Source organism: Podospora bellae-mahoneyi, assembly GCF_035222275.1.
Source record: "Podospora bellae-mahoneyi strain CBS 112042 chromosome 1 map unlocalized CBS112042p_1, whole genome shotgun sequence".
Lineage (NCBI taxonomy): Eukaryota > Fungi > Ascomycota > Sordariomycetes > Sordariales > Podosporaceae > Podospora > Podospora bellae-mahoneyi.
In genome coordinates this window covers 1,181,925-1,202,295 of record NW_026946359.1, presented here as the reverse complement: position 1 = coordinate 1,202,295, position 20,371 = coordinate 1,181,925, and the positions used below count along the sequence as shown (strand labels likewise).

The following is a 20,371-nucleotide window of genomic DNA, read 5'->3' as shown; positions in this document are numbered from 1 at the left end:
CAATGGCGGTAATTGAGATGGGGGGGTTGCTGGGAGAAGGTTGTGTGAGAAGGTTGTGCGGTGAGGCTGTGACAAAGGTGTAAGTGACCCAAAAACAGGGAATAAACCAGAACATGAAAGCAGGAAACAAATCCCATATAGACACCCTACCTTCCCAACTACCTACTACACCCAAGAGTCAAAAGCTGAATCGACACCCCAAGATCTCATCCACTCAATCCCAATAACACAACGCCCCTTCGGATCAGAGCGGTTTCCCACGGCTATCCTTCAATTGATGGCGTGTGCCGTGCCCGAAGACCGGAGAGAGAGGGGGAAAGATTAAAGAACTGTAGCAAAGTGAGGGGTCGTATTCAGTTTTCTAAATTGGTTCTTTCTCAACCTCATCAATTGATTGATTCCGATGAACCAAGAACAAAAGATTTCAAGTAAAAAAAAATACAGCCTGAGGCCCCTCAGACATGTTTATATCATCCCATTGACCTGCCCCAGGCAATATCCAATGCAGTCATACCTCCTTCCTGACTAATAAAGACCAACTTGCACAACCGTGACTCACCCCCTCCCCCGCGTCGACAACCCCCCCCAACCGCAGGTCAGCATCGCGTGGTCACATGATATCGGATCTCAACTCGCTCTTTTGCTTTGGAAGAAATTCACCAACAGTTGAGACTTTTCATCCCAAAACTCAAACATCTCTTGTTCCATCTTTCTCTCCAAAGCCATAAAACAAGCAAAGCTGTATTGTGAACAACGAAGTCTGGGTATAGAACACTAAGCCGCCAATCTAGCAAAGAGTGGGAAAAGAACATAAAAGAAAATAATCATCAGCCAGTCCAACTCCTCCCAACAACGCCCCGCCTGTTAATAATTACCCATCAAAGCACCCACCTCCCATGATATTTTCACCCTGGTCCCAAACATTTGCAAAGCCTTCACGCAGCAACAGAATACCCCTGGGACCTCGGGCTAGGCCCAGTGTCCTCATCCAGACACCAGTTCTCCAACCTCTTCCCCCAGTCCACAATCCGGTTGTCCACCACCCTCCAAAACACATCCGCCGCCCAAAACACAAACGGCCCAATCATCCACATCCCAAAGAACCAGCTCAACGTGATCTGAGTTGGCGTCTTCACCCCGAAAAACCCCTTTACACCCGCAGCAGGAAGCGCCTCCTTAAAATTCGCATCCCCTGGCTTCCCCCTCGCAGAAATATCAACATGCCCCAGAATCGACGCCTGGATGGTATCCATCACCGGTCCATGCATGATATAAATCGCATAACTGATCCTCCCACAATACTGCGCCAGCCCCCCCTCAAAGAACCTCCTCAGAAAATCCAGCTCCCCCACCGCCCACACCGTACACACCGCGCTCAGCCCAAACCAAAACTTCTGCGGCGCCAAATGATCCATCTCCGCAAACGGCAACGGCGTCCTCTCCAGAAACCAGCTAATCCCCGGCGTCTTATCCGCACTCCTATTCGGCCAACCCCCAATGAACAACCCCACCAGTATCATCACCACCTGCAACCCCTTCACCAACATGCCCGGTCCCATCACCATCCCCCCTTCTTTGGTCCCCTCCCTCTCCCCCTCCCACTCCTTTTGCTTCTTCCCCTCCTGCTTCAGCACGAAAACCTCGGCCAAAAACAAACCCGCCAAAAACTCGAACCCCGCCCACTTCCCACACATCAAACAGTACCCCATCAACCCCAACACACTCCCCATCCTCACATGCAGCTTCACCCGACTGAGCATCAGCACAACCATAAACAACAACATCGAATGCGCAAACTCAATTGGTATCGTCCACAAGTGGATATCATATGCCGGCTTCAAATCCCTATCCCAGTCCCACCCCCAAGTAATCTGGTGAAACACCGCCCCCTTCCACTTCCACACCTCCTCCATCAGCGTCTCCTGCGCCGGACCCAGATACCCCGTCTGCCGGAGACAAAGCACCATAAACGTTGACACCACGCACGGTCCAAACAACCTGAACGCTCGACGGAACGTGGACGACGCAAGGGCAGTGTAGCATTTGTCCAGGTCTCGGGCGTGTAGAGCCTTGATGGGCTTGTACGACAGGGCAAAGCCGGAAATGACAAAAAAGATGTGCACCATTGGTCTGCCGGAGAAGATGATGCGGAAGTAGGGGAGTTGAATAAAAGACGAGGGGCGGTCGACGTTGAGGCCGTGGGAGGGCGTCAGAGCCGAAAAGTTGTTTTCGGTGTAGTGGCAGAAGAAGACGATGATGGAGGCGATGCCGCGGAGGCCGTCAAGGTACGAGGTTGGATGGACGCGGTAAGTTGGTTTATGGTCGGGGAAGAGGCGGTCCGAGAGGAAGGAGGGGAGGAGGGCGAGGAGGATTTTGAAGAGGGTTTGGCGAGGGAGGAAAAGCCTGGGGAGGCTGGCGGTGGGCGGTGATAACATCTTGGTGATGAGAGGCTTGGGCCGCCGCCCTGAAGTTGGAAATGGGAATAAAACAAGCGGTATTGGTGGTGAGGTGAAGATTGAACTGAATGAGTGATGTGATGATATACACTGGTGGCAAATTCCGTATCAAAGCGACTGTCAAAGTCTACAAAGTCAGATGGTAGAGGGCTGCCACAGGAAGGTGGCTGCTTGTGTGCGTGTGTATGTACGAAGTTGAGGCCCAGGACGAGGAAAGAAAGGGGCAGCTCCAAGCTGAGCTCCGAGGACGAAGTGTGTTTTGAAGGAGAGCGGGTGGCGGTGTCAGGCATGGGTAACGTTTGGTTTCCTGGGGATTTGATATGACAAGGTGCGGTGCACCGATTGACCGTCACGCTAATTCGTCGCTAGTTCCAGGGACCATTGTCTCATGGCAGCCGTTGTTGGTGACGTTCCCAGGCTCGAGGCTTGCTGAATCAGGGGTTGGCAAGATTACCGAGCTTGGAAAAGATGTTCCAGGCCCTTGGCTGATCCGCGCGTCGTTGCGTTGCCCTATTCCAGCATGAGTTTCAGCAAACACAATAAAACCGAAAGCCGCTTGTGAGAGGGCAAGCAGCAAAGTCGGCGTATTGTGTCTCACCGAGCACCTAGTAACTGAACGCTGAAAAAAAAACAGAAGAGGCAGGCAGGTACGACCGACCCATTGCCTCACCTCACCCGGCGGTGTAGCTCCCCCAGGTCTCAGAGGACGGCCCAAAAGACTCCGTCGGACATGCAGGGGCTTCCAGGAGAGGAGGGGAACGGATCGGCCTGTGAAGTTTGATCTGAACTGCAGGTCCCAGGAGAACAACAGGAAGATGCAGGGAGCTGAACATGCAACAATTTCGGAAACGCCACATGAGGAAACGCTTTTAATGATGGTTCTAGCCGCTGACAGCTGAAAAGATTTCATGATGGGTCAGACAATTCATAAAACAGCGAGCCGTTCTCCTCTAAAGTAGCGTGGCCAGCAGAGCAAGATAGCATCTTCGCCAGTTCGATTCCCATGCTTGTAGTTGTTTGTTGCCAAGTTGCAGGCTGTGCCTTGGGACACGCACAAGCTCCAGAGATCTGCGGCGGAGAATGCTTCGAACGTGTGTGCCAGCTTGGCATACGTCATATTGCCAAGCAGCCCAGCCAGCCCTTGTCGGTTTTTCTACTGTAGTGTGTGTTGACATTTTAAGAGTACAACAGATGACTATATCTGATTCTATCACACCCACCTGGACCCGATGGTACGGGGGACATGAGAAACCTTCACCTTCTGTGCCTCCTCCCTTTTATCATTCAATCTTTGCTCCAACAGCGTAACCTACTTGCTTCTCCCAGCTTCCGACAGCGTGGAATACATACCCACCGCTATCTCGAGATATTTCACCCCCTTCAGCTGTCTGAGTCCGCAATCAACCCACATCCATCTCCGTGCCTGTATCGGCGCCTGCTCTTCAGTGAAACTATCATCCAGCACCTCTCCCCACCACCAGTCCGAGTCTGGACCCACAGGTCCCTCTTCGTCAGGGTTAATGTGCAGCCTCAGCTCTCTAAGCCCAGGCAATCGCTCGCAAAGACTCCGAAAAGAAGGCAAGGATGCACCCAGGAGATCCTGTTGATATGTGAACATGCGCAAGTATCTCAAGTTGTCCAGCTGCCAAGAAGGTTCTGAGCCAAGCTCAGGCTGCGGGGGCATCTTCAAATCCCTAAGTCGGGGGCCCAGATGAGCACTTTTGCGAACTGGGCCGCTTTGGTGTGTCCTCTCCCGACAACTTCCCCGTCAACTCCAGCCCTGGCCCAACCCCCGAGCTGTGACACCTCGCAAAAACAAATTCGTTTTCCCGAAAGGGCATCATCCGGCACTCGGTGTAAACCTGTCGACAAGTCTGCAGAAAGGCAGTAGGGATATACCCGTGCGGTCGGTAGGGTGATAATAATAATGGCAACTTGTCACGACGACGACGACCACCACCACCATGACGTCTTGAGCACCACCCCCTGTCGTCGCTGCCGTTCTCATCGGGCGTTACGGGCTCGTACATGCATGGTGATGGCGTCTTAGAGGCTAGTTTCTCCGGGTAGGCCCATTCGTCGCTGTGGTAGGTGAGGGGGTTCACGAATAGTAATTGGAGGTAGATCGCGAGCCGGATCTCTTGGGGCAGGGACAAAAGGTGGAAGGTCATGGTGATGAAGGGGGGTATGGCTTGGGGAAATAGAAAGAAAAAAAAAGAGAATGTGAAGAACCACACGCTTTCAAGCATCAGGTTGGCCACCTCAAATAGGGCTTCGGGTTGGCCATCTCAAATAGGGGCGAATGGTAGGCAACCAACTGTTGGAAGCAGGGCAACTGAAACGGGTAGGCAACCGTTGGAAGCGGGGTAACACAAAAGTCGGCATAGTATGTATGTCTTACATTGGGTAGGCAAATTATTATATTCCCATATATTAGTTGTGCATACTGCTTCTATGACATGACAATCCTCCTGCAAAGCACTGAAAGTCTTGTTGAAAAGTAATTGCATGACTTCGAAGTTGGGTATTTTCCTTTGATTATCATGACCAGTCCACACCAGACTTAACCTCAGGAGGAAGAAACCTTCCTGCTCGAAAGGGGCGTTCAGAGCCACAGCCATCAGCCATCAAAGCCAAGCACCTGTCGCCGAAACACCATGTCCCATTCCCTGCTATGCTAGATGAATATATAAACGGCCGCCCCTTTCCCAAAACCAAGAGCAGAGAAAAACACCTCACTACCTAGGCGGAAGTCTCTTCACCTGCCCCTTCGCAGGCGCCCTCTTGGACTCGAGCTCTATCCTCGGCGGTAGATCTGTCCTGCCCCTAGCATACAACCAAAACAAGTGTTCTGGCTGCACACCCGTATTTCCACTTTAGGCCACCCGATTAGCATAATAACCAAAAACATGTCAGTGAAGCCTACCACGTACCTCGCCTGCTGCACAACCCCCTGCTGTCCCACCCCTCCCCTCCCCCCACCACTCCCATCCATCATAACTAAATCCTCATCCTCTTCTTCATCTTCATCCTCTTCCTCATCATCACTCTCCTCCTCTTCCTCCTCCTCCTCCTCCAACAAATTCCTCCTCAACCCCGTCCTCACCCTCTCAACCCCCATCTCCTGCTCCTCCACAGTATAACTCCTACCCTCCTGCACATTAATATACTCCTTCAACCCCCTATCAAACAAAAACCAGCAATCCGCCCACTTCTCATTATTCGCCTCCTCATCCTCCCCCTCGTCCCCATCCCCACCCCCCCCACTACCACCCCCCTCCTCATAATCCTCATCATCCCCCCCTTCCCGTCTCTTGTTCCGCCTAGCAATCTCTGCCAACACCGCCTCATCAACCCCCACCTCCCTCGCCCTCTGCATCCCCATCTCCATTTTCGTCTCGATCTCCGGTTCCGGTTTTTTTCTTAGCATCGATGACAAAAAGTCTAGCTGGGTGCGCCCGGGGAAGTTGGTAGACGGGTGGACAGCGATGCGGTGGAACAAGGCTGACTTGTCGGTTAGGATCGACTGGAGGGATAGCAGCGAGGTGTGGATTATTGCTGCTGAGGCCTGGAGGGATTCTTGGGAGGGGAGGGGGTAGGTGAGCGCCATGTTGCGGTGGGCGTTGGAGAGGTTGAGAGATAGGGTCGCGAAGCGGTTGCGGAGGAGGTCGAGGTGTTTGAGGTCTTCGGGGAGGAGGTTTAGGGAGGCCATCTTTGGCGGTTGAGGGAAAAGTGGTTGTGGTCAGTGGAAGAGTGTTGCTGTCGCGGGAAGTTGGGTATTGCGCTTCGCGCTGCTGTTTGCGCGAGATCAAAGGTGATGAGTGCGGATTGGTAAGGTGGGGGTGGACTTAAATGTGGGAAGGGTTAGATATTGGTGGTGAGAGTTGGTGATTTCTACAGTCGGGATTTTGTAGTTGCGATCAGAATATGGAAAAGTTGAGAAGCGCAATTGATGATGGTTAAGTTCGCGATTCTGTCGCGCGCGCGGGGGAGCTTGAGCACAGGCCCGGGTTGTCGCTTCCTTATTTGACTAGCGCAGATCTCTAGCCCACTTTATTTTCAGGCAGCTAGCTCATCAAGGTTCCCAATGGTTACTCTCAACATCATCAACGCTGATACATATACAGTCTACCAGTGCAGATTGCATGATCGGTTGTATTTTTGATCAGCATAACTGACAAAGAGCAATGCTAGCACGCTCGCCAAATTAAACATGTCCCAAGATGCCTTCGCGTATATCGTCCACCTTAACCATTTGAACCTCCATCGTGCGCCCAAGAGCAAAACTCGCTATGAGAAACCGGGTTGAACCATCCTCTTCATCACCGTCGTAATAGTTGAAGCGCCATCAGCACATGTCAACAGAGTTTACTGCCCGTGAGATCCAGCTTGATCAGTCACGATCCTTGATCCTGTCTCCCGGCCGAACTCATCCACAGCCGGGTACCGCGCCCGCCTCTCGAGGTCATCCAGAGGAATATGCGACCGGATATACCTATCACAGCAGATTAGTACACATCCTCATCACGCCAGAGAGAAGAACTTACTTCTCCCTCCCATCATCAATCGGATTGTAATCCCAACTCTCAAACCTCCCCTTCGTCAACGCCCCCCAAACCAACCTCCTCTTCCTCTGACTATGCAACACCTCCTTCGTAATCCCCTCAAAATCCCACTTCTCCCTCGCCTCCCTCTCAAACGCCTCAAAAACCTCTTTTGTTTCTTCATCCGTCCTCACCACCCCCTCCTTCACCAAATCCCTCAACTCGAGCGGATCCGCCCTCAAATCAAACAACTGACTCCCATCCGCCGGGCAAGTCACATACTTCCACCTCCCCCTTCTGATCATCATCAGCGGCCTGACCGTCCCCTCCCCAGTATACTCCGCAAAAACCTCATCATGCCCCCCCTCCCTCCCCTCCAGATGCGGCAGCAAACTCCTCCCATCCATCGGCAACAACGCCCACGGCTTCGTCCCCACCAAATCGCACATTGTAGGCAAAATATCCAACGTGCTCACATTCTGACTCACCCTCCTCGGCTCGAACCTCTTCGGGTAGCTCACCAGAAGCGGCACACGCACCGAGCTCTCAAAATACGACATCTTGTACCACAACCCCCTCTCCCCGAGCATGTCCCCGTGGTCGCCAGAAAAGATCACAATCGTGTCCTCGTCGAGCTTGAGCTGCTTGAGCAGGGTGAGGAGCTGGCCGAGGCAGTCGTCGACATACGAGACGGCGCCGTAGTACGCCCTCCGGGCCCGCTTGATTTGCTCGTCAGAGAAAGGATTGTCCCACAGGTCGCAGACTTTGAGGAGGCGTTTGGAGTGGGGGTCTTGGTCTTCCTGGGGGATGGTCACGCGGGGGAGGTCGATGTCGACGTTTTCGTAGAGGTCCCAGTACTTTTGCTCGATGGTGTAGGGGTCGTGGGGGTGGGTGAGGGAGACCTGAGAGTGGACGTTAGCACACCGTGTAGTTGGAATGACCAGTCGTTTCCCCATATTGTCCCCCCCCCCTCCCTCCCTCTGCGACCCAACGGCCACTGGCCGAGTAGTCATGTGCAGCGCATCATGCATACCACATCATAACCACCCTCCCGGGTCCCGTGGGGGTCACTCATACACCCCTCCCCCCTCCCCGAAACAAAAACACGAACGTGGCGCAGGGTTAAACTCACCGTCAAAGCAAACGGCCTCCTCCCCTCCTCCCCCTCCCTAACAAAATCATACAAAAACTGCCTACTCCTATACATAACCTCCTCATCATAATCCAGCTGATTACTCCTCACACAGCTCCCCGCCTGCAGTACACTGCTCGCGTTATGATACCACTCCAGCCTCGTCTCCGGCTCCTCCCAGTTCGGCACCCACCCAAAATCCCCCGGGTAAATATCGCTCGTCAGCCTCGTCTCGTACCCATGCAGCTGATCCCCGACAAAATGCATCTTGCCCGCCAAAACAGTGTGGTACCCCTTCAGTCGAAGGTAGTGGGCATAAGTCGGGATATCGCTTGATATCTGGGCGGCATTGTCAAACGCTCCTATCTTCATGGGGAGCTGCCCCGTGATCATGCTCATTCTTGAGGGGCCGCATAACGGGGAGGGGCAGTAGGCTGAGTCGAACTGGACTGATTTCGCAGCTAGGGCGTCGAGGTTGGGGGTGAGAATTTGGGAGGTGGGGTTGTACATCTTGAGCAGAGGGGCGGCTAGCTGGTCGGCCATGACGTAGAGGATGTTGGGGCGTTTTTCTCCATCATGGTGACCGTTGGGAAAGTAGTGGCCGTTGCTGTTGGAAGCTGTTGTTCCGCGGGTGCTGTTGATTGGTGGTGGTGGTGTTGGTGATGGGGTGCTGTCAGCGCCGGGGAGGGAGTTGAGATCGGGTGACATGGTGATGTATCTATGTCTCTCTCGACGAGTAAGATGTCAAGGTGTGTGAATAAGCTTGCTTTTGGGGGGGTTGCTTGTAGTCCTCCCACGTATCTCAAAGTATCTAACTCAGCCCTAGAGATGTGGTGGCCTCTAGAATTGCGTAAGAAAGCCTCGCCAAGAATTTGCCCAATATCAATTTAGGAAACTTTCACCCGTGTGTAAGTGGACCGAATAGGCAATAACTTCTTTGAATGTCGATGGTGGCGTTGTTCTTGTTCCCGTGGGGGAAATATGTCACAAACTAGCGTAGAAAAAAGAAGGGGGAAAACGAAAAGAGAACCCCCCACGAAGAACATGAAAGGGGGGTATAAACGTCTCAGGAAAGTGTGTGTAGAAGGCAGGTCAGATTGCTCGCAAGATCACGCAACCGCTCTTCTTTGACGCAATCGTGGGACAGCTTATCAATATTGCGCCATCGAGAGACGGGATGAGAAAAGCACAGGAAGGGGAGCCGCATTCCAATTTATTTCACAGTACTAAGCATTCCAAAAACCTCCTGTCAAGTTGTCAATGCGCAAGCACCACCCCCCCAAAAAAAAAAAAAAAAAAAAAAAAGGAGCTCGGGGGGACCGCTGCCATGCAGCAGACCATTCGGACGGGGAAAGAGAGATAGTGGACCTGCGGTTTCGCTGTAGTGTGATCCTTGGCGTTGCTGGCAACAGTTTCTTCAAGAGCCAGACCGCTCGCTACCTTTCCTCCTTCCAGCGGGTCAAGAGAAGTTATCGTTGCGGATGGTGAAACTTTCTCGTAAAAAGGCGGCGGTGAAGGGCCATGAGTGGTGGGCATGTCCCAGAGGGTGGCCAACAAAGAAGAGGGAACAAGCCGAAAACCTGCAGTCATTGAACAAATTCCCTGGCGTTGATCATGCACCACCCCAGGAACCCTATTGTCGTTCCCTATCAGACCCTTTCGGCGGCTGCTGATGCAACATGGACTTCCCAGATCATGTCCCTTATCTTTGATGGCGAACCCAGTCAAGGATCAATAATTTTTGCAGCTTGCATTGTGTGCCTATGCAAATCTCTGCGGGGAATATCGGGGTCCAATCCGAAGCCGAATGAGGTCTGGACCACAGACACTTTCATGCCCCAACCACTTTCGATATCTCTCGTGATCTGCTTCTGTCGTCTCTTGCATACGATACTCCGCTCACCGGAGCCGCGGGGCTCTTCCGGAACATCTGCCCAATACATAGACTCGGAAGTCCGTGACAAGCCGTTTTCCTCGCTGCAGTCTCCCGGACCCCATGTCGAAAAATTGGACCATGGTCTGAGGTGTTTCGTAAAAAGATATGTCATTCATATGAGCCCGTCACTTGACCATTTTCCCTGTGTCGCTGTCAAAGAACCCTTATCATACATAAAAAGAAAAACCAATGGAGCAGAAAACCAAAGAAACGCTGCGAATATGGACACCATATCGCCCGAACAACAGCTCCGGCAACCCACATCACCCAAAGAACAGACCCAATGGCTACCAAGAGAAACCATTGAAAAACCCTGAAAGGGAGCACGATAGCTGGAAGAAGAAGCCCGGTAATAAATGAGGTCACCCAAAACGAAGCCGCGATGGTGAATTTGACCGCCCAAAAGCAAAACCCAACAATGGTACAAAAGACGAGGCATCCAGCAGTGCGTTTCATGAAAGATCTATGAGCTGGATACTCTCGAACAAAGGGATCCAGCTCCTAACCACGGCGGCGAGTCGTGGGGCCCTTGCTGCGAGGTCTCGCCGTCGAGGTCGCCACAACTTCAGCGTATGAAGGGGCGACAGCGCTGTTGGCGGGAAGGGCCTCCTTGCGCTTGCCCTGGACCTTCGCCGAGGGCGCATTCCAGTAGTACACCATCTGGAGCGCCAACACCAAGTTGAGTGCAAAGCCAGCCACGAAGCTGTAGAGGATAACCTTGTCGTCCACCTCTTGAATTGTGGTAAAAATGCGGGTGAGCGAGCCGAGGAGGTAGTTGAAGACCTGTTCATTCACCGCCGTCAGCATATTGTTCTCCCATCTTGACACTGCAACCGCTGAATGAACTTACAGTGAAGGCACTGAGCTGCCCAGTACCTCCCTGGCTCCAAATGGCCGCGATCTGGGGGATCTTGCTGGCCACACTCATGCCCCCAGCTCCAACCTGCAACCAACCCAGCTCCTTCATGCCCAAGGTCTGCTCGTTGAAAAGCGTGACGGCGCTGGCCGCCAGAGCAGCAACAAACAGACCCGCCATGCTGGCCTTTCCACTGTAGTGCAGGACCAAAACTGTGATGAGCACGTTCTGGGCGAGAACCATGGCCGTCTCGCCATAAGTGCTGAAGGGGAACCCGTTCCGAACATTGTATGCCAAGCTGATTAGGTACGACGAGGTCTCGAGCAGGTAGGCGAGGAAAGAGACTCCCGAGGCGGACTTGGACTTGACAAGCTTCACAATTTGCGGCACCTTGACGATCGCTGAGGCGCCGACAATGCCAATTCCGAGACCCTTGCTAATCGCGTACTTGAGGCATTCGGTGTCCTCCACGTCAATATCGAGAAGCAAAGATTTGTAGCATTTCTCCCCAATGATTGAGACGCCCAGGTCCCGAATCGGGGCAGGGAGGTTGTGGGTTATCGGTTGGAGGGCGGTGCGTACGGCGTCCATTTTGTTGTACTGAAGAAATAAACAATAAAACCAATGAATAAACTATCGCCTGAAATGACCGTATGAAGTAAGAAGAGAAGAGTAGTGCGTTGTAGTCTTCGCAAGCTGCAGCTGTCAAAAAAAGAGCTGTTGGGCTGCAAAGTTGAAAGTAATTTGAACGCGACGGAAAAGTGCAACGTCATGAAATCACCAGTTTCCCTGAGGGAGGAGCTCCACACTCTTCGGGACCGGAGACCCACTTTATCGTGCCAAGCTCCGGCTCCTTCCTTGACCACAGCCGGAAGGGAAGGGCCGGAGTGCAAGAGCAGGAAGGGGCAAATGTGGCAGATTATCCAAAAAGCCAAAAGGAACTGAACGTATCGGGGTTCGAACCCGGGACCTTCTCAGGGAGCATTGTATCAATCGAACCCTTTCACCTGTCATATCATTGTAACAGTTTCACGGCAACGAACATTTTGCAGCCGCGACGTCTTAACCACTAGACCATACGTCCTGTTTTGTTATTACATGGGACCAATCTGGATCTTATAAGCTTCGGTTTCAGGTATCGTGGTTGCCTAGGTAATGCTCCTGCTCGTCGACGAATAAACAGATATGTCTGAAACCAGTGCCAGCTGTTGGATAGTGTCGCCGTCAACAACCGTCATCCCGAGATGAGGTTGCTTGCCACCTGAACTATCCCCTGTTACCATCTTCACAGCCAAGCTACTCCAAAAGCACCCATACTATTTGTCGTCAGGGAGCTCCTCGAACCGTCCCTCCCGCATGGCCTGCTCCACGGGATTCTGCACATCGATGATGCCGGTCTGCTTAAGCCTTTCAAACAAAACAAATAACCTCTCTGCTTCCCTCTCCTTCTCCTCATCCGTCATCTCTGGCAGCTCAGATACTCTTTCCGTATCCAAGAACTGCCCAGTGATGGGGTTGATCGGCCTCTTGATCTCCCTCACGCCATCCTCGCCTTCCACTTCAGTCTCGCCGCCCTTGTTGAGCTCCTCCGGCGTGAAGCTGATGTTGTTCTGGAACAAGAAACCAGAAGCATATCCATAACCAACATTCTTGACAAATTTGTGCGGGTCCCTATTCGACAAGTCAAAATACAAGTGGGCAATCGCTTTGCCTAGCTCTGGGGCTTCGGGGTTGGACCAGTTCTTCAAGAGGTGGCCCTGCAAGGTGTCAGCCTTGCCGAGGGCGTCTTCGCGATCTTTCTCTGTTGGCAGGAGAGCAGACTTAATGGACTGCTTGACGGAAGCCGGGGCATGCTCGTAGACCAGGGAGAGGGCGCAGACCAGAGGAGTGACGATTTGCTCGAGATCTGGATTCTTGTAGGCCTTGATAGAGAGCGAGAGGAGCTTAATGAGGCGGTCCGAGAAGCAGGATGGTGAGCTGTCGGGGTAGAGGTACTCCTTCGCGGTTGGGGTTGAGAGGTCCAGGTTTAGGACGGCGTTGACTGCGGGTCCAAACGGCGGTCCAAGAGGGGTCTTGGTGTGGGGGGAAGGTAGGTCAAGACTACACAGGATAGTGATAATATGAGGAATTGCTGGTTCGAAAGAGGCGAGGTGATTAGGAGAGAATTGGCTGACGTTGAAGGTAAGCTTGAGGGTTTCTTCTAGGGCCATTGGATCCATAGGATTTGCAGTGGTCGATCTGTTTGTCGAGGAAAGTCGTTTGGCATGCCTCGCGAGGTGATTGGCGATGGAGTCCGCCAGGCCGTGCTGTGTAATGAGCTTGGGGAGGTCGATATTGGTGTTGTATGTGGAGATAAGAAGCAGCCTAGCCACAAGAAACTCATCGTCGGAGTTATCCTCCTTCAGCTTCTCACTTGCTTTGGCCGCATATCCAGTGTCGACGAATCTTTGTCGCGTCTCTGGTTCAAGAAGAAGAGCATTGCAAAGTATCCTGAGGGCGCCGCGCGAGGTGTTGACTGACGTACTGTCAAAAGCATGTCTGACTAGCGTCTTGATGCCTTCCTTGGTGAAGATAGGATCTGCACAGTTGGGGTCCCGGCCATATATCTTCAGCTCCTCAAGGATCGACTCTCGTCCTATTTCAAACTTGTTAGACGCAATCTCAAGAGCCGCTGGGAAGATAAACCAACGTTGAGGTGCTAGGGAGCTGGTCTCAAGATCCTCTGTCAGCGACCTCAAAAGCTGCTTCACAGCATCTAGTTTAGCTACCGGAATCTTAGCCTTTGCGTTCATCAAGTAGCAGCCCAGAGTTCCCCTTACCAGGCCCTGTAAGTCTTCCGAAAGAAGCAGATTGTGCCATAGCGACTGTGATAAAGTTAGAGATTTGATTCTAGGATGGGTTGTTGCAACAATAAAGAACCATTCCAAAAGCTGGGTACCCCACTTTAAAAGATGGCCTGGCTGACGAGTATTTGTGCTGGCGTGTAACTTGAGATGCGGCAATAAAATATAGGAAGAAAGTGGAAGCAAGCTTTACTCATGAATGGTTTATACCGATTCCCAAGATGCCCATACTGGCGGTCTGAAAGTGAAAGAGCGTCGTCGACAACTGGGTGGGGCTATTTCAAAGGCAACTGTCAAGTACTAGGTACATAGATACATACATAGCCGTCGCTGGGAAAACACTGACTAGACCCTCCAAACCGGCCTTGTTCAAGTTTGGTATTGAGGAATGGAGGCTCCAGACCAGATGCAATTGATCTCCAGCAATGTGGAAACCCGCAGTGGAATGTATGATCTTTTCATCAAGTTCAATTGTTACATGGTACAAGTACCTGTTGGAGACATGCATCCCCAGAAAAGATGGGGGCTGAATGTGGGGCTGTCACCTTTGACAAAGTGCAGTCGCGACCTGACGCGTCCAAGGACCAGGGGAGACATGGCGCGACCGCGTTAAAAGTCTTAATTGCCCAAGATCTTCCAGCGGCTCAACCACATAGACACATTTGCTGTACGACCAAAGCCGACATCACGCTCCTTACCGTCTTTTTGTTGCTGTGCCGCCTTTTCATCGCCGCCATCGCCAGTTTTGTTTTCTAAATGTGTCTGCCATTTTGTCAGTCTTCGGTATTCAGGTGACGGGTCGCCAGGTCTTTGGGTTTCTGGGTCTTTGGGTTTCTTTCCATCGCTCTCGGCGCAGAGCCTCTCTCGACAGTTCGATCCGCCGAACATGTCATCTCCTGCCATCCTATCTACCGCCCTCAGTATTCTGCCACCACGACCCCCAACTCCCCCGAGAGAAACACACCATGAGCCTTCCGTCCCATTCAACCATACTCTTGGCTCCCTCCAGTCCGTCCACACCCCACCGGGACATCAGTCCCCAAGCTCCTCTACCACAACGAACTCGACCTCGCGCCGCCGCAAGAAGGTTGGGTTCTCCGCCCAAACCGAATATAAGGAGGCTCCCGTCTACGGGGAAGGGGGTGCAGTGAAGCAACATCCTACGCCGGTTTCCCTCCCTCGAAGTGCGTCCAAGCCCATCAAATCGATTCTCAAAATCACAAACCACGCCCCAAACCTTCTCGACCCATCCAGCAGCAACCCCTGCGATCCATCCAACCCGAAAGTCAACCTTGCCGCCATGCTCGAATCCACAATCCAGCAACTGGCCGGAGGCGACCGCGAGTCGAAGGTGGATTCATACGAGATGTTGACCCGGGCCCTCAAGACATCGAATAACCTACCAGACCGCGTGGCGTTGCAAGAGAAAATGGGGCTTTTCATGCAGTTTATTCAGAGAGATATTGTCTCTAGGACCTCGGAATCTGCTCTGGACTCGATACTTGTGAACCACGCCCTCAATATGCTCATCACATTTCTTCACTTTCCCGCGATAGCCTCATCCATAAGCAATGATTTTGGCATTTTCATTGTCGACCACTGCATTCGGTCCTTCGAGGACCCTGACACTCCCAAGGATATCGCCCGCCGTCTTATGCAGGTTTTGTCCGTGCAAAACTTCCCAGCAAAAGTCATCACGGCAGAAAGAGTTGGGAGAATAGTGGCATCATTGCGCCGGATCGAGGAATATCTTACAGGCAAGAGCATCGTCCTGTCCCGAATCTTCATTTACCGGAAGCTGGTGAAGCAATCGAGGCAATACATGATAGTTCATTCAGACTGGCTGATGGATCTATTTACCGATATGCTCAGTAATCTGAAGGAAATTCGATCATCGGCTATCTCTTTTGGTCTCGAACTGGCCTTTACTATCGGACACGACAAGGCGTTATCGAGAAAAGTTGTTGAGATTTTCAATACCATTTCTGGGGACCAAAAGTATATCCAGTACTACTATGAGAGGCTCCAGGCTATGGTCAAGGAGAAACAAGACTCTGTAGTGGTTCCAGATATCTGGAGTGCGGTCCTACTACTGCTTCGCATTCCTCTAGAAAAGTGGGAGCATTCGCGCTCCTGGCTTCTTCTCATTCAGGGCTGTTTCAACAGCACCGACTTTGCCACCAAGATCGCCGCCAACCGTGGCTGGAACCGTCTTGTTTACTTTGTACAAACCGACGATCGGTCGTTTAACAAGAACATCTCGACGCTGGTCACGCCCCTGACAGGTCAGTTGGGGAGAAAAGGTCCTGGAAAGATGACCGAGGAGCTGCGGCAGACAGTGTTTGGGTCCATCTACAATCTCCTGTATTACACGTTCAAACCGAACACCAACAAAACACTTCTGGATCGATACTGGGATTGTAGTGTCAAGCCTATCGTTGAGAAGCTTCTCGACCCGGCCTCCGAAGCTGCCGCCGACAACCTTCAGCAAGCCACTGCCATCCTCGCTGGACTGTTTGACAGCACGACGCCGCGGAGATGGAAGGAAGACCGCATTCAGGACAATACACATCTGAAGCCGAGCGAACTTCCGCCTCTTGATTCGAAATGGGTCCGACACAGTGTTGGGAGGGTCTTTTCTCTGGTAGGAAACATTCTTGAGCGAAACTTCATTGCTCTCGCCCAAACGAACACCACGACATACAAGCTTTGGGAGACTTTGGTGGTTACTGTTGCTTCTGCCGCGGCTAAGGAGATCAAGGTATCAAAGGATACCACCAGCTTTGTTACAGAATCTTTTAATATTTTGCAAATCGTGTGGAAGCAGGGGGTTCCCGAGGGGAAGGGACCAGAGTTCCTTCTCGCTGCACAATCGTACTTGAAGCTTATGTTCAACTCTCTGGGGTCATTGCCGTTTACCGAGAAGCCCAGCAAAGCTCAAGGGGCCTTGAAGGCCCCTCTCTACACGCTCTTCTCTAGTTTGTCAACACTCCCACCTGGTGTATTGGACGATCAGGATTATGCGGATTTCCTTGGTCAAATTTTTGCCCCTTTCTTCGCCTCAAAGGCCGACAAGGCAAAGATGGACCTGGCACAAGATCTCCTTGCAACCATTCCCCAAGAGACACCTCGCCCTTGGGGAACGTGGCTGCTTGTTGCTGAGCAGATCACTCCTTGGCTCGATCCACAACACCACAGTCACCACTCAACAGGATCTGGGACTGATACTCCGGTTGGCAATGAATACCGTGACATCGTCAAGGTACTCGAACGCGGCATCAGGTGGACTCCGAGCCTCCCCTGGAAGCCTTGGGAGTCTTTGTTCTATGCGCTATTCGAAAGAGTACGGGAAGAGACTGGAGATGCAGGAGCAGCGATAGTTATCATTGAGCCCCTATCCAAGGCTTTGATGGACCAGATCACTCTCGGGGGAACTGGAGGCACGTTGCTCCCGAATACTCTGAGATGCGTGGCTGAACTCATCTCCGTTGCAACACAGCCACGGGACCGGCAAGCTGTGGATGCAGCCCGGCGGCGTCTTTGGGGTACTGCTCTTGCTGGATCTCGTTCTTCCTCTTTTGACACGTTTGACAACCTCTACAAGGCTGCCAGCGAAGCTTTGGTAAACAGGTATACCACATTTGACACCACCGATACCGATCCGACTATCCATCTTCTCAAGGAAGTTGGTGGCTTCTTTGACAGGTGCAATCGCCAGTTGTTCCTGAGAACATTGGGCACTCTCCAGGATGGTATCATCCCCTGGCTCCAGGACAGCAATCGACAGCTTAGCAGTCAGACTGCTTCTGTCTCTGCTGCAGTGAGTACACACACCCCAGTACTTTGTTGCTATGTTACTAACAATAAGTAGACCAAAACCCTCTGGGATAAATTAGCCTCGTTGATCACTGAGATCGAGCAGCCAGCTCAGCAACTCGACTTTCTTGGGCGGTTCTTCTGCGCGTCTTTTGCTTCTAGTCATCGGTCCATTGTCAACTCTGCCGTTTCTTTGTGGAATAGGCTGTTTGAGAAGGTTGGGCATCTGGAGTATCCAGAGGACCTCAAAGCATCACTCATCCAGATGCAACTTCATACCGACATTGTTTTGCCAGGTCTCGAAACTGTCAGCTCCCAGTTTGCAGGCCAGCAGCAAATGCTGTTTACTGAGTCGTCCGAGGACTTCAGCCTGCCGAGGATGTCCACTCGATCTAGCAGCCGACGCGGAACTCCGCGGGCAACCTCGTCACCAGCGAGATCACCAGCGTCTACTCGGCTAACCCCGTCGACCAAGCGCCGTGTCGACACATCACCTGTCAGAAAGCTGGCTGCTGCCAATCGTCGGAAAGCAGCGCCAAAGCTTAGACACGATGATTCACAGATCCAATTTGCAGCCATTGGCCCTGCCGCTACGGAGATGAATACACTCGAGTCACAGGCGTTGACTGAAAGACAGAAGGAAGTGCGCGAACGACAGAAAGAGAACGCTGCTCTTTTCCCTGAGATCAGGTCGAGCCCAGGCAGGTCAAGGAGACATGCCAAAACAACTGAGGAAGGGATATCTCGGGCTCCAGAGAAGATCACAACACCCCAAGCGGCCACCCCTCAGCCAGATGCTCGGTTTGATGAGTATGTCTCGTCAACGCCGACCCCACGCCGAGGGCAGCCGTTGATGATCCCGGGACACGACATGACTGATCCGCCTTCATCACCTCCAGAACCGAGACGCAATCCGCTAGCTGCTGAGATAAGGTCAAGGTCTGCTAGTCACAGCTTGCTTGAGGAGTGGCAGTTCTCTTCCTCGCCAATCTCAGGGTCACCTCTTCCTTCCCGCCATGCTGTCCCCGATCCATCGGGTCAAAGTGGTTTTGTCACCGTGGTATCACTTCCCGCCCTTTCTCCTCAAAAGTCCGTCGCTGGAGAAGAAAAGGAGGAGGCACGGCTGCCAGGGGAGGATGGTGATCACATGGACGTTGACTCTACCAATGGGTCCCAGCTTCCGGGACCGACTGAGCAGGAACGACACTCAACACCGCCCCAGGCCGTGCAAGGTCCTGCTCGTCAAAATTCCGAGTCCAAATCGGATGAAGTTTTTGTGGACGCACGCTCAGGTCCTCTTCCGACGAGCCTTAGCCGAGCAAGGCGGTCCGCAGGGCCAGCTCAGTCGACTGCCCCGGCAACGAGCCAACGCAGCAATGCAGATAACACCTCGTTCGAAGTCAGCGAGCTCGACGAGAGAAGTCTGCTCCGATTGGTGGTTGAATTGGACAATGCGCGAGTGGACAGGCAAGAGTTTCACCAATCATCTGCCCCCCCCGACTACACGGGGCCTAAGGCGGCCCCTCGGGAGTGCATTGTGGTTGGTGATGGCCCCAAGAAACTCGGCAAATCTATCCCTATAATACCACCAGTCACCAGAAGACTCACCAGGTCAAGCTCGGCAGCATCACCAGAGCTGGAAACGATCCCTAGCTCGCAGCCAACGGGACCACAAAGAGGCCGGCCGCGCAAGAGAAAGAGAGGATCTACCAGAGCGCAGGATCCTAGCAAGAGAACGCGTCTCGAGTTCACCGAGACGCCGCCGCCGGTGGACGAGCACGAGGTCCCAGACAGCCAACCCCGGCGAACACAGGCACCTCAGCAAGTTACTGCTCCTGCGGAGGTGAAGGCCGAGGAAAACCCGCATGAGCAGTCCATGTCGGAGATTCCCAGCTCCTCCCTTGAATTGTCAAGTCCTCCGGTGTCTCCTCTTGTAGAAAACACGACAGCCCTCGGCTCACCCGAACTCGACAGCGGAGCAGCCATGGACATGGAACACCACCACCTGCATCACGACCCACCCACCAGCGACGACGACGAGATTCAATCCCAGATTGCGCTCGAGTCCTTTAGCGCTAGTCAACGTCTTGATGACGACGATGAAGAAGAAGAGGAGGAGGAGGAACCCACCAATTCTGTCATCCACCCACCAGCAGCAGAAGAAATGCAACTTGATGGACAACAACAACGAGAAAAAGAAACCAGCCCGGCCTCCACTGTGGAGGCGAGCGCGGAAGAAAGGGAACGACATTTGGAAGACAACAAGGAAGAAGAAGACCGAGCAAAGGCCATCATGAGGATGTTTCGAGGGGGGTTGGACACGCTGAGGTCGGCGAAGCTGTCGATGGAGGAGGTGTATGAGATTGAGGATATGTTTAGGGATATGAGGAGGGAGTTGATTGAGGCGGAGAAGAGGGCTAGAAGTAACTGAGCAGGGTGCTTGTGGTTTTGTCAATAATCTCTCCTGGGTGCACAGTTTTGGCGTTTTGGTTTTGGGTTAGGTGATATCATGGCGTTTTATTGATGGTTGGGTTTATGGTGTTTAAGGGGTTAAAGGCGGGTTGGGTACACATTTTGTATTTCTGTTTTGTTTCCTTCTTGTATCAACCAAATACCTGTGGTGGTTGGGGTGGGGGGGAGCAATGAAGAAAGAATGTGTATAAGAAACGGGGAGCTGTCGGGATAGAAACAGAGGAGAATGGCGTGAAAAGGGGGAGAGAGATAGTCATATATACCCGAGGGTTTACAATTCAAGCGATCAAGATTTATTCGACCAGTTTGAGGAGCA

General features: G+C 52.6%; 8 protein-coding genes across 8 annotated transcripts; 1 reads left to right on the top strand and 7 right to left on the bottom strand.

The window, feature by feature from the left end:
- Nucleotides 1-935: 935 nt before the first annotated feature.
- Nucleotides 936-2,435, bottom strand: QC761_103940 (uncharacterized protein; the record flags this gene model as incomplete). Its single annotated transcript, XM_062873649.1, has 1 exon — nucleotides 936-2,435. The coding sequence occupies one exon, from the start codon at nucleotides 2,433-2,435 to the stop codon at nucleotides 936-938; it is 1,500 nt and encodes a 499-aa protein (XP_062736714.1).
- Nucleotides 2,436-2,906: 471 nt separating this feature from the next.
- On the bottom strand, nucleotides 2,907-3,490 carry QC761_103935 (uncharacterized protein; the record flags this gene model as incomplete). The annotated part of the gene is made up of 2 exons (XM_062873648.1): nucleotides 3,055-3,490; nucleotides 2,907-2,966 (listed from the first exon to the last, which is right to left on the bottom strand). The coding sequence occupies exons 1-2, from the start codon at nucleotides 3,364-3,366 to the stop codon at nucleotides 2,907-2,909; spliced, it is 372 nt and encodes a 123-aa protein (XP_062736713.1). The 5' UTR covers nucleotides 3,367-3,490.
- Nucleotides 3,491-4,150: 660 nt separating this feature from the next.
- Nucleotides 4,151-4,627, bottom strand: QC761_0004000 (uncharacterized protein; the record flags this gene model as incomplete). Its single annotated transcript, XM_062871799.1, has 1 exon — nucleotides 4,151-4,627. One exon carries the CDS (start codon nucleotides 4,625-4,627, stop codon nucleotides 4,151-4,153), a length of 477 nt encoding a protein of 158 aa, XP_062736712.1.
- Nucleotides 4,628-5,194: 567 nt separating this feature from the next.
- MED8 (mediator of RNA polymerase II transcription subunit 8) lies at nucleotides 5,195-6,168 on the bottom strand (the record flags this gene model as incomplete). Its single annotated transcript, XM_062873647.1, has 2 exons — nucleotides 5,195-5,330; nucleotides 5,390-6,168. The coding sequence occupies 2 exons, from the start codon at nucleotides 6,166-6,168 to the stop codon at nucleotides 5,195-5,197; spliced, it is 915 nt and encodes a 304-aa protein (XP_062736711.1).
- A 414-nt stretch (nucleotides 6,169-6,582) lies between these two features.
- On the bottom strand, nucleotides 6,583-8,840 carry QC761_103920 (uncharacterized protein; the record flags this gene model as incomplete). The annotated part of the gene is made up of 3 exons (XM_062873646.1): nucleotides 6,583-6,951; nucleotides 7,004-7,902; nucleotides 8,133-8,840. 3 exons carry the CDS (start codon nucleotides 8,838-8,840, stop codon nucleotides 6,825-6,827), a joined length of 1,734 nt encoding a protein of 577 aa, XP_062736710.1. The 3' UTR covers nucleotides 6,583-6,824.
- Nucleotides 8,841-10,569: 1,729 nt separating this feature from the next.
- On the bottom strand, nucleotides 10,570-11,515 carry QC761_103910 (uncharacterized protein; the record flags this gene model as incomplete). Its single annotated transcript, XM_062873645.1, has 2 exons — nucleotides 10,570-10,851; nucleotides 10,919-11,515. 2 exons carry the CDS (start codon nucleotides 11,513-11,515, stop codon nucleotides 10,570-10,572), a joined length of 879 nt encoding a protein of 292 aa, XP_062736709.1.
- Nucleotides 11,516-12,240: 725 nt separating this feature from the next.
- On the bottom strand, nucleotides 12,241-14,218 carry QC761_103900 (uncharacterized protein; the record flags this gene model as incomplete). The annotated part of the gene is made up of 3 exons (XM_062873644.1): nucleotides 13,744-14,218; nucleotides 13,614-13,688; nucleotides 12,241-13,559 (listed from the first exon to the last, which is right to left on the bottom strand). The coding sequence occupies exons 1-3, from the start codon at nucleotides 13,781-13,783 to the stop codon at nucleotides 12,241-12,243; spliced, it is 1,434 nt and encodes a 477-aa protein (XP_062736708.1). The 5' UTR covers nucleotides 13,784-14,218.
- Nucleotides 14,219-14,330: 112 nt separating this feature from the next.
- QC761_103890 (uncharacterized protein) lies at nucleotides 14,331-20,359 on the top strand. The gene is made up of 2 exons (XM_062873643.1): nucleotides 14,331-17,587; nucleotides 17,639-20,359. The coding sequence occupies exons 1-2, from the start codon at nucleotides 14,654-14,656 to the stop codon at nucleotides 20,012-20,014; spliced, it is 5,310 nt and encodes a 1,769-aa protein (XP_062736707.1). The 5' UTR covers nucleotides 14,331-14,653; the 3' UTR covers nucleotides 20,015-20,359.
- The last annotated feature ends 12 nt before the right edge of the window (nucleotides 20,360-20,371 follow it).

Coding starts and splice junctions, on each gene's coding strand:
- QC761_103890 (XM_062873643.1), top strand. CDS start 14,654: ATGTCATCTCCTGCCATCCTATCTACCGCCCTCAGTATTCTGCCACCA. Junction 17,588..17,638: donor CTGCTTCTGTCTCTGCTGCA/GTGAGTACACAC, acceptor AACAATAAGTAG/ACCAAAACCCTCTGGGATAA.